The sequence below is a fragment of the Symphalangus syndactylus genome, chromosome 15 (genome assembly GCF_028878055.3).
Source record: "Symphalangus syndactylus isolate Jambi chromosome 15, NHGRI_mSymSyn1-v2.1_pri, whole genome shotgun sequence".
NCBI classification, from domain to species: domain Eukaryota; kingdom Metazoa; phylum Chordata; class Mammalia; order Primates; family Hylobatidae; genus Symphalangus; species Symphalangus syndactylus.
In genome coordinates this window covers 49892025-49905000 of record NC_072437.2, presented here as the reverse complement: position 1 = coordinate 49905000, position 12976 = coordinate 49892025, and the positions used below count along the sequence as shown (strand labels likewise).

At 32.3% G+C, this 12976-nt stretch overlaps 1 protein-coding gene across 8 annotated transcripts in view; it reads right to left on the bottom strand.

The window, feature by feature from the left end:
- DACH1 (dachshund family transcription factor 1) overlaps positions 1-12976 on the bottom strand; it is a 486527-nt gene that overhangs the window by 112432 nt on the left and 361119 nt on the right. For 6 of the 8 annotated variants that reach the window (XM_055244568.2, XM_055244566.2, XM_063618777.1 and 3 more), the window contains 2 exons: positions 11333-11468; positions 8539-8673 (listed from right to left, as the gene is read on the bottom strand). The exons of the other annotated variants lie outside the window; for them this stretch is intronic. In XM_055244568.2, coding sequence (XP_055100543.2) covers positions 8539-8673; positions 11333-11468 — 271 coding nt within the window. The remainder of the gene's footprint in view (positions 1-8538; positions 8674-11332; positions 11469-12976) is intronic. 8 annotated transcript variants of the gene reach the window in all.

The window sequence follows — 12976 nt, the reverse complement described above, 5'->3', positions numbered from 1 at the left end:
AAAAATAAGAAAGCTGTTACAATCACTGAACTTTTAACAGTCATTTTTGTACATTTCTAAGTAAGTCTAACCAAGGAAAGAAAACAGGTGTTTTACAGTTCTTTGAGGAAAAAAACATAGCTGTCCATTTACAAAATTAAAATGTGCAGGCCGGGCGCGGTGGCTCACGCTTGTAATCCCAGCACTTTGGGAGGCCGAGGTGGGCGGATCACGAGGTCAGGAGATCCAGACCACGGTGAAACCCCGTCTCTACTAAAAATACAAAAAATTAGGCGGGCGTGGTGGCAGGCGCCTGTAGCCCCAGCTACTCGGAGAGGCTGAGGCAGGAGAATGGCGTGAACCTGGGAGGCGGAGCTTGCAGTGAGCCGAGATCACACCACTGCACTCCAGCCTGGGCAACAGAGCGAGACTCCGTCTCAAAAAAAAAAAAAAAAAAAAAAATGCAAAATAAAAACAGCTTCAGCTCCACCAAACAATGTTGGATTGTTAATTACTATTCTCAAAATTAAGTTTCAGGGCCTGTGTGGTGGCTCACGCCTGTAATCTTAGCACTTTGGGATGCTGAGGTGGGTGGATTGCCTGAGCCCAGGAGTTCGAGACCAGCCTAGCCTACATGGTGAAACCCATCTCTACTAAAAATGCAAGAAGGAGCCGGTGTGGTGGTGTGCACTTGAAGTCCCAGCTATTCAGGAGGCTGAGGCCCAAGGATCACTTGAACCTGGGAGGTGGAGGTTGAAGTGAGCCATGATTGTGCCACTGCACTCCAGCCTGGGCGACAAAGCAATACTTTGTCACCAAAAAGAAAAAAGAAAGAAAAAGTTTCAATTTGGGGTAAATTCTCACTCAAATAGACATAGTAAAAAATACATATAACCTTCCTCTGTAGATCACTTCCATACTAGACTATGCAAAATATCAACTGGAAACTAGCAAAACTGAAAGAAATCCATGGGTTAAGCAATAAGCTAGTAAATTGCAGGAAAAAAAAAAAAAAACTAGAGATAACCAATTCATTAAGCCAAATAATAAGTTATAAGGGAATTTATGATGATTAATAAATAAATCATTAAATGAAGCAAATTTCAATGTGAAACTAATAAGTGAGTCTACTAGTAATTTGTTCTCTACCTCACGTTTAATGCTCTAAAAATATTATCTATTTGCACAACTATATAAAAACAATCTCTTAAACAGTGAGGAAGTGAGTCATTCCACACCTACTGTATTAAGAAAATAAAGCAGATTAAGTGGAATAATAGTTTTTTTTTAACGAGGAAAAGGCATTTCATCTGATCACAAGTAAAACTACTATAATGTGTAAATTTATAGCATTTACAAGACTACTCTTGTCTCTTTGACATATAGTGCATGAAAATCATCAGTAGATATTAACGTGATTCAGTTTTCTAAGTATACAAAAAAGTTACTAAAATCTAAACATAGAAAAGATGTACTTGAGATATAATTGAGAAACCATTGAGGTTGTCAACACTAATAAATGACTCTATTTTTAAGTATAATATTCATATTGGTTATATGATAAATTCCTGGGAAATATAACCTTTATGTAAAACTGCAGTAATTTACTTTACAAGTGGCATGTGTGAGTAGTTCAAAGACAGAATTCCTACCCATCAGAGGGAATCTCGTTTGATTTCTAACCCACTCTCTTGTAGCCTATTCACATCTAATACCCACTATCACCTGTGATTTACACAGCCACACATATTTGTTATCCTCAATATATTTATTGAATGAATTCAAGATTCATTGAAATTGTATTAAATAAATGAAGATTATTTTTAATACAATCATTGACATAAAATAACTGATTAATGTAGTTAATTTAGCAATTTTTTCCTCCAAAACTGTGCACATTACATTCTAGCTATATGTAATCAAAGTGCTCTCTACAATATTATAATTTCAAATTTCCTATTTGGGGTCAAATGTAAATCATGATAACTGTGGTATTATGAATTGTAAATAGATAATATTCTAATTCAGAGGTTTAAAGCATGTATATTTTCCAATTTATGTACTCAAACCACTTGCTCATTAGCTAATTTGATAGTAGTAATGGTTTCCATTGGATATTTATATGCATCAAACACTCCAGACATATATTATCTCACTTAACTCTGAAAAGAAATTTATCGTACCCACTAATGCCAGACCCTGTGCTAAGTATACAAAGAAGGTGAGAAGACATAGCTCCTGCCCTGAAGAAGTTTGGGCTGAACACTAGTGGATAGGAAGGCATACATATCCCATGTAAGGAAAGAAACAGAAGTCATGTAGGAAAGGACAGAGGATGTTTGAGAAACTTGAAAGCTCAGTGTGACATGATGGTCATCAAGGTGCATGGGTAAAAAGTAAATAAATATTATAGTCTATATTTTATACCAATTGCCCATCATTTACAGGGCTGTTATGAATATCTTACAGTAAGTATTTTCTTCAATTGTCATTGAAACATTATTACAAGCTCTGCTCCTAGAAATAATTCATAAAATAACAAAACCAGGGTCTTAAGCAAGCTGAGCTATGGCTTTGCATATGAAATCTGCTATCTACTTAAGAAAGAGCTCTGCGATCCAAAGAAAGTTGTTGTTGTCCAGTGTTATAATTACAGAACTAAAAGTGATGGCACTAAGTTCAACACTTATTTTCGAGGAGTGGAAACTGAGGAGGAAAATTACATAGGTAGGTAATAGAATATTTTATAGGCGACTTCGAGATGTGCCAACAAAAATATATTTAGATGGTATAAGTGAAAGAGAAGTTGTGTGTTAGAGAATTTTACAAGTGAAAATACTCATGGCCCTATAATATGTGTTAACATTATCAAAATATAGAAAATTTTAAAGATAAAAAGGCTTTTAGTCTATGCAATTCTATATAGACACAGGAGATACTAACAGGCTCCCATATAGTTGTTGTATGTAATATTTAGTATTGATTAATTTGAATAAGATCTATTTAGAATTTAAAAGAAAAAAGCCATTTGTTTACTTATAATTTAATTTTTTATTGATACATAATAGATGTATATATTTTGGGGGTACGTGCAATAGTTTAAGACATTTACATAATTTTTAAAGACCAAATCAGTAGAATTGGGATATCCATCACCCTAAATATTTGTCTTTTCTTTATGCTAGAAATATTTGAAATTATCCTCTTCTAGGTATTTTGAAATATACAATAGATTGCTGTAAACTATAGTCACCCTATTGATTTATTGAACATTATGTCTTATTTCATCTATCTAACTGTGTATTTGGACCCATTAATCCTCTCTCCTCCCCATTGTTCTAAACAGCCTCTGGAAACCAGCAATCTAACTACGTTCATGAGATCTGCTTTTGTAGTTCCGAAATATGTGAGAACATGTACTAATTGTCTTTCTGTGCTTGGCTTATCTCACGTAACACAATGACCTGTAGTTCCATTCATGTTGCTGCATTTTTGAAGACTCAATCTTGATTTAAGTTGGGATTTTTAAACAATGAGAAATGCAGAAATAAAAATATATTTCAAAAATTATTTCCAAAAACTTGAAAACAGTGATACATAATGATTTTCTTTCAAAAGGGCTTTGTATGAAAATGGTCCATAAGGTTGGATGCTAAGACTAAAATATAAAGAAACAAAAAGCCAAATACGGCCAGTTTTCTAACTACTTTATTGCCTTTAGTGCTCTGTCCTTCGCTTTAGATTACCAACATGAAAAGTTTTTATACAAAAATGTTGAACATTGGAAATCTTGAGCACTCCCTACCAAGCAGAATATGACACAAAAGAAGTGCTTTATGGCCTGAAGCAAACCTCCTGGATTTCCTGTCTCCCTCAGATTAGTCCTGCTTCTAAAATGCTGGTCTCCTGAAGTTGTCACCAGTGAAAGAAAGTTTTCTTATTTCTTATGAAAATAAATGAAGAGAAAAAGCCTTATCTGTAGGAGAAATTACATATTAAGAGAAAAAGCTGTATAATTTTAACGAGGAAAGGGAGAGACAGAGAAAGAGAGCGATTGATTTGCATTTCATTTGTTTTCATTCACATATCTAGCTTTCAGTAAATATTTACTCATTGATTACATCACATTGGACTACTTAATCCAAGACCAAAATACAATAACACAAATTAGGTATGCAACAGTTAGTCCCAACTATAAATGCTTAAGTTTTCTATAATTAGAAGAAGTTAATATTACAGGCTTATCTCCATCATATATATAATTTTTGATCAATCAAAAATTAGGTAAATTGTATAATAACAGAAATGTTCATATTGAGTTACAGGCAAGGTAAGAAGTATGCTCCAAAATTTGTTGAAAGTAGCAGCAATTTAAGAAAAGCCAAAACAAATTATGCATGAGAGAGCAACACTGTAAACTAGTATCAGTGGACAGATGTGTGGAGGATAAACAGAGAGATCTAGCATCAAGAAACAGTGAGCCTATTTATATACCACAACTGTCAATTATTACAGCCTATTCCACTATATTTAGAATGAAGGAAAAGATCAGCAATGTTTTAAAACACAGAAAGCTCTTGAGAACTCCAGATGTTTGGAAAAGCTGAAAGGCAGTATTCATGCATATATATAGATAGATGTGAACCGACATATAGATTCAAGCCTAAAACTTTTTGTTATATATTATATATAATATATATATATTATATACATATTATATATAATATATATATATTATATACATATTATATATAATTATATATTATATACATATTATATATATATATAGAGAGAGAGAGAGAGAGAAATAATAGACCAGGTGTGGTAGCTCACGCCCTGTAATCCCAGCACTTTGGGAGGCCGAGGCAGCTGGATCAGCTGAGATCAGGAGTTCGAGACCAGCCTGGCCAACGTCGTGAAACCCTGTCTCTACTAAAAATACAAAAATTAGCCAGGCGTGGTGGTGGGTGTTGTAATCCCATATATATATATATATATATATATATATGGATGTGACCCGACATATAGATTCAAGTCTAAAACTTTTTGTTTTATGGATATACGTAACATTTTGTTTTTGTATTTTATATTTTTATATTTTTGTATTTTATATTGTTATATATATATAAAACATTTGTTTTTGTATTATATATATATTGTATATATATATATGCATATATATGTGCCTCAATTATACTCTCCCTAAGCTCAAAACCTTATGTGAGCATTCTTTATTTTTAAAATGGAATGAATTTACTCAATAGTTAAAACCACTGGTCCTTCAACTAATGGTGACTTAATTTTTTGGGCTAATAGAATGGAGCCCATAGCTATTTAATATTAAGAAGAACATAAAATGTTTAAGTTACTGATGCTTAAGATTTCAGACCACAGTGATTCTCAGAATACAAATAAATTTTGGCATCTATTTTTGGAATCACTGTTTTCTAAAGAAGTAATTGTCTTTTGAATAATTTACTTGGCAGGCAGCAAATTACATATAGGTTCAAGCCTAAAATGAAACAAACACACAATTAATTTCTCCACTAATATCTGTCTCTAAATGAAGTTACCTGTTTGATATAGATATGAGTTGTAGGAAAGTTACAGGGATATTATGAGGCCCACGATAAATGTTGTCATGAAAGAAAATAATTTTTAATTTAGTAGTCTCTATCAATCTAGAAAGCCTATGAATATTTACTATTAATTCACTATGCTAAAAAACTAGATAAAAAAAGGTACACACAAGAGAAAAGCATCACATAACAAAACGCTTACTAGAATAGTATCAAAATCTATTAAAATTTTGAGATTATATATACACATTTGAAATCAATGATACTTTCACATTTCTAGGGAGAATCTTAAAAATTTATTTGTCACTATAAAATATATGTCAAAATATTGGGAAACTGTTGGGCTATGGTCAAGGACTTTGTTCCTACAGCAAAACAATTTAGAAAACCTTGATGTAAGTACCATTAGTGATATAGTAAGTTTTTATGTATATTCATGGTCGGAATGTTCTAATGTGTTTCATATAAATGTGCTTTCTGAAGGTCAGAAAATTCCACCTTTAGCCTTGCTATTAATCCTTAAAGCATGTGATCTCCACAGTTGTTTTAACTCTTGTCTGTCTCTTAGAATCTTCTAGTAATTCAGCCCAGATCAGTATGCACTCAAAGACTGCCTAGTCTGTTTAAAGCAAATGTAGTACACAGATGACTCCTAAGCAGCTTACATTCTAGTAGTGGAAGAACAGCAATGAAGAAATAACTTACAAATAACAAAGCAAATACTTTAAAACATGCCTAGATCATCAACCTACTATATTATTTCATAAAATGCTCCATGATGGCAAAATTATAATAATAATAAATCAGTAGAGAGATTGAAATCTTGACATATGAAAAAGGAATAGTTATGAAAAATATAGGTCAATTCAAAGGATAACATTGCACAAAGCTCTCCACCAAAAATTCTAGTGGGATTTGTTATTCCAATTCTAGTACTGGTCATTCCTTTCGTATTTTTCTCTTCACTACCACCTCTGTACTTGTATATTTCTCTTAGCCCTTCTCCACCACGGTGCTGCAAGAGAATTTAGCTCTAATATCCTGACATTCATTGCATAACATAAATTAACTTCCTTCTTATGCATCCCAAGTTAAACTTGGTAAATAGTATGTAAGGGAAAATTGAGAAAAGAGTGACTCAAATAATTTTCTGTAGGGCTTTATTCTTTTGCTCAACCCTAGTGGAGAATGATTGTGACACCCATACATTTAATTATTATATTTAAATATCATTACTTAAAACTTGAGTCTTCGATGAAACTTTGTTTTACCACTATACTAATTTTTCTTTTCTTTTTTTTTTGACATGGATTCTCACTCTGTCACCCAGGCTGCAGTGCAGTGGTGCGATCTTGGCTCACTGCAACCTCCGCCTCCAGGGTTCAAGCAATTCTTCTGCCTCAGCCTCCCCAGTAGCTGGGACTACAGGTGCGCACCATCACGCACATCTAATTTTTGTATTTTTAGTAGAGACGGAGTTTCACCATGTTAGTCAGGCTGGTCTTGACTCCTGACCTCATGATCTGCCCGCCTCAGCCTCCCAAAGTGCTGGGATTACAGGTGTGAGCCAGTACACCCAGCCCCACTATACTAATTTTTACAATATTGCTATGCATGGGTTTTTTATTAAATATCAAAAGTATAGGTCAAAATAAATATGATGTATAATATACATGACATTCTGCTTTATTGTTAGTGAAGAGGTTGTGAAAAAAATATGTTAAAAATTTAGAGAGCATCTGACCTAGTCATGCACTGCATTAGAATACTTAATATAAATAACACTTGATATCAAGTTTCACAACAAATAATGTAAAAATTTTATTAATGTCTCTATTTCTCAATTATGCCTAGATGTTAACGTGCTAGTGCCTAGATTATTGTTTTCTCACTGACATTCCATAGCTCAAATAATCTAATTTGTAGAAATATACTCCTTCTCCCCAAGGGATTTAGCAGAGCTGTTTTTATGCTGAAAGGGGAATGTTTTATGTAAGCATTTTTACTTTTTTTGTGAGTAGTCTTTTTGGTGGGAAGAAGGTACCCCTTCTTAACTTAATCTCCCTCCATGCATTTATTCCTGTTCAATTATTTAAATACTCAATTTTGTTTCCTTTCCTTGTTGACAGCTGATTAATTGTGCCGCTTTTATGTTTTCCAAAGAAATAACCCTTATTCACAACACTGCTTATTTGATGGCTTTGTCAAAAAAAGATAAGCAAATTATCCTATCTATGGATTTATAAAGTTTGAAAATATTAAGTTAAAATAAAAAATAGGCGGGAAGATTCTTATATCCACAATTTAACACTTACAATTTGAAAATATGTATTTGCATCTCCAAGAATAAATTTCTAATATGCTGACTAAAATAATATTTTAATTTTTTCATGGAATTATCAAATAGGGCATGAAAATACACACTTTTGCCTGTGACAAATGGGTTTGATTGACATTAACAAAATATAAGAAACTTTTTTAGCTATGTAGAACCTGAGCTTTCTAGTACATTGACATACAAAATATATTTTATACAACTACTAGTACATTGACATATAAAATATATTTCTGTTTCCTTATTGGTCTGTAAACTGTTTTTTTAATTCAAAAGAAGACAGAATAATCCTTTCTATATTGTTATTGCTCTATCATGCTAAGTAAAATGACAGTGACCCTGAAGATATTGAAAAAGTCAAATAGCAGACCCTATAGGAACTGAGAGATAACAATTGGGACTTTTTTTTTTTTTAAATGTACTGGTAACTAAATTGTAACTTACCTGTTGTGTAAGAGAAGTGCAGCAGGTCTTCATACCTCTTTCTTGTTGAATAGCTTTAATTTGTGCTTAATATTGTGGATTTTAAAAACATTTATATGCTTTTTTTTACATAATGTAGAGATAGACTTCATTGTGTGATTAAAATCTAGTTCTAAAATCTATTGAATCAGGAAAAACAAGGAATACATAATCATACATTACCTTTTTCAATATGCATCCTTTTTGACTCATGTCCCATGTCATGACCGGCCAAATCTCCCTCTTTGGGCCCAGGAAGTACATTTGGTGATAAGCCCATCAGCATCTGGTTCATGGACAACCCATTCTGATGGACCGCTATTATAGCCGAAAAGAAAACAAACAAAACAAAACACAAAAACACCATAACACACAAGGTTCCAATAAGTCAATTAAACTCTCTTGGACTCAATAGTAACTATAATATTAATAGAATGGTCTAACTTTAAATTTATAGTCTATCCCTAAAAACACTGTGATAACTGATAAACATGATAATTTGTCAGAATATGCAAAAAGTATTGAAAATGACATCACCTCACTTTATTTTTATTTTGCATAAAACATGATTTTTATCTGGAAAATATAAATTTTTAAAATATAAGAATAATATAGTAGAAATTGCCATTTGGCAAACACCATTTATAATAATTGTTTCAGGGATCAAGGGATAATTCTAAAACTAGTGAGTGGAAGTTTGGTAAAGAACAGAATATTTGCATAGTCTTAAGATATTTTTCTCACCAGACACTCACTATCTACAAAGGTAAACAACAACAACAACAAGTAATATTGCAATAGAGAAACCTGGTAGTCACCACCTTAAGAAAGTGATAAAGTTATTGCTGATATTGTAGAAATGTGTGTCTCCCGAAATGATTCACTAAGAAGGACACACTACCACAGCTGTGTGATTCCCACCAAACATCCATAACCTAAGTCTAATCAAAAGGAAACATTAAAAAATCCAAACTGAGGGACATTCTACAAAATAAATGGCCTGTACTCAAAAAAAAAAAAAAAAAGTTACTGAAAGACAAAATGGACTAAGGAACTGTTCCAGATTAAAGAATACTAAGAGAATATGACAACTAATTGTAGTGTGTGATCACAGATTGGCTTTTGTAGCTAGAAAAAAAAAATCTTGCTTTAAAAAATATTGGTGGGAAAATCAGTGCAATTTAAATAAAAACTGCAGTTCAAATTTTAGTACTATAATAATGTTATTTTACTGATTTTGATCATTTTTCTCTTATGTAAAATAATGTTCTTGTTTGCAGAAGATAAACGATGATGAATTTGAGGTAAAGTTGTATTAAATCTATGATAGAAGCACTAGGTGACATTATGCCTTTATTGAGATATCACTTTTAGAGAACTTGATTGGTTGACTGATGAGGTAAATCAGGATGACAAACACATAAGAATGATTTGTATTATATTTGAAAATTTTCTTAGTCTACAATTACTTTAAAGTAATATGTTACATATATGTACATATATATGTATGTGTGTGGATGTGGATCTATTTCCATTTCAACAATTACGGTATCCCAGGCATACAAAAATGTCTCCTTTGTTTCTATCAAAAATTTAAAAAAGAATATTACCATTAATAAAATAACATGAATGTATAACAAAACTTGTTCAAATCTTCCCCAATCTGTCCGTCATTTCCATTTTATTCCAAAATTTTTTCTTCTCTAGGACAGCACCTTTCCAATGACAATATCTTATAATGAAACCAATATTTATCATTAAATTTCTGATTCTAGTGTCAACATACCATAAAAATATATAGTAAATATTTTATTTGAAGACTTTTAAAATTGTGTATAAAGTTATAAAATTAAGGAAATATGTTTCAGGCAGGCCAAAGCAAGTATATATATTTAGTATTATGTTGAACTATATAATTGCCAATAATTAACTATCTTTTATTTGTAATTATTTACATAGTATTCAACTTAATCTTTAAATTATCCACTTCAATAGCTCCCAGATCAACAATTTTCACTTTATGCATACATTCCTTTATAACCTATAAAGTGACTTTCTAGAAAATGCTTTCCTATTATGAAAATATTCTCAACAACCAAATAACTTAAATAAACTTTGTATAATTAGAGGAAGTTCATGCTATAAACGTAATTGCATAAAATAATAGCTAAATTCTGGAAATAAGCAATATATATAGGTTTTATCAAACAAGTTATTCTCTTTTAATATAGTCATTTACCAAAAGAACAATCTGACATTATTATACAAACACAAAAATCACTTGTTAATTGGATGGCATTTTAACTTTATTCTTAATTTTCTTGGCCATAAGTACCAAGATTAAATATTGTGAAAATGTTATAAAATAACATAGAGCCTTACTTTCCAAATTTTAAAAATAACAATATATGGCAATAGTATGCATTATTGATTGTTACTAATTCAAATTATCAAACTTAGCTAATTTGAAATTATTTAATCCATTGACCACCTGAATGACTTAGAAATGTATGCATTTTAAATTTATTATTTTGAATTTAACTCATTTCTCTTTGTGGATATCTCCATTAACACAAAGATAAAATTTAAAAGTCAGTGAATTACAAAAATGGCAGAGTAGGATTTGAGGAATATGTTGAATAATCCATAAACAGTGTACCAAGATACTAGATATTTGAGAATTGGTCGTGTTTACTTCAGAAACCAACCTAAAAGATTACTTATTTTCTCTGTTTCATAGCTCAAATCTTTATATGTGGCATCAAAGAGAGGAAATTTATATCAGGACCTGTTAATGTAGTATCATACCTCATGATATTGCAAACTAGGAAACATAATTTTGAGAGATCGCTATTGCTACAGAGTTTCAGAACATGATCCATCTGAGATCTATTTGGAATGAGGGCATGTTGATTAGAAAAGCCAGCTAAACCCTAATAAAGTTTAAAATGGTGACAAGTAGAAGTATGAGACCTACGGATTCTGTCAGAAGAGCTCTCAGTCCGAGCAGGGGAGCTGGACACGCTGCTGCTGCGATGTGATGATGGGTGACTGCCAGGCCTTCTCCCCTCCTCCAGAGAGGGGGCAGGCGAGGGGCTATCGGGAACACGCTCCTGCACCAGCAAGGGAGGGAAGGAGGGTAGAAAAGACATTAAATACAACGGATCTTTACTAAATGAATGTTGGTTTTTCTCAATACAATAAGAAATGTAAAGAGAATAAACACTTTATTTCATCAGCATTTAACTGTACTAAAAGATATGTTTATCTTGAGCAAAGCCAAATAAAGTAGAAAAAGATGGTCTATGAAACTATGGTTCTACAGGTAAGCGTGACTGCAGTAATGACAAATGTCAATCCACTCTGGAGAAAAAGTAAGCCCTAAGACGACACTCAAAAATATCCAAATAAGAATCCATTAGACAACAAAGACCTCGGAGAATAAAGAAGGATTATTTATCATTTGGAAGAAATCTTTAAATATATTCCCTTGTTTCCGCAAGTATCTAAAGATCATGTAATAAACACATTATCAACATGACTGACCATAATAATAGTACCAGAGGAGTTTTTAACAGGTATTCCATCCTGGTACTGCTCTGGACATACTCAGTCACATTTTAAGGCATCATGGAAATGGATTATTGTTTAATATTGGAATAATTTTCTTTGTTTTAAATAATTCTCAGAGTACCTACCACACCTAGCTTCAATTCAACCAAACAAATGTATTAAGGGCACATTTATGAAATATATATCAATCATGTCCCAGGGAAATTTGGTACTGTGCTTCCTGATACTCTATTTTATGTCAACAGTCTTGTCTCACTCCATACCTCCCTCTCTAAGCTCTGTACATTCTCCATTAGACAAATCTGCAAGTAGATTCTATAAATGTCTCCAATTAGCTATTATAAATGGAATTACAGATTAAGAAAGAAGGTACCCATTGGTGAACATTTTCTACTTTGAGCAGCAAAATATTTATACCCTCAGTTATTAACAGACACAGGCCTTGATGAACTGTGTTTGTAATAATTAATAAATAGTTAAAATGTGAAAGAAAACTACATAAAGTATGTAGATGTATAATGTACTTATAAATAATTAGTACGTTATTCCTTATTAGGGAGAAAACATGCAATTATGAAATAGAGAAAAAAATCTAAAACGTAATTGGCCTGTAGGAGGCTAATGTTTCCAAAATGTCAATGTTAACTCAATATGGAAAACAAATAGGAGGTTCCAGGCTTTGTACTGCCAGTGAGAATGATGATCGTGCTCATCTTTGGTCAAAGTGATTCCACTAGCACTGTGATGGTTTGAAATCCTGCTGCACATCAGAATCGCATGTTTTTAAACGTGCTTATGCTTGAGTTTCACTCTCAGAGATTCTGGTTTACTGAGTATTATGGCTTAATTGTGTCCCCCAAAAAGATCTGTTGAAGCCCTAACCTTTGGTCCCTATCAATATGAATGTACTTGAAAACCGAGTCTTTGCAGACATAATTAGTTAATATGAGAACATACTGGATTAGGGTGGCTTTTAATCCCATGTGATTCATGTCCTTACAAGTAGATGTGAAGATAGAAGGGAAGAATGTCATGTGACCATAGAGGA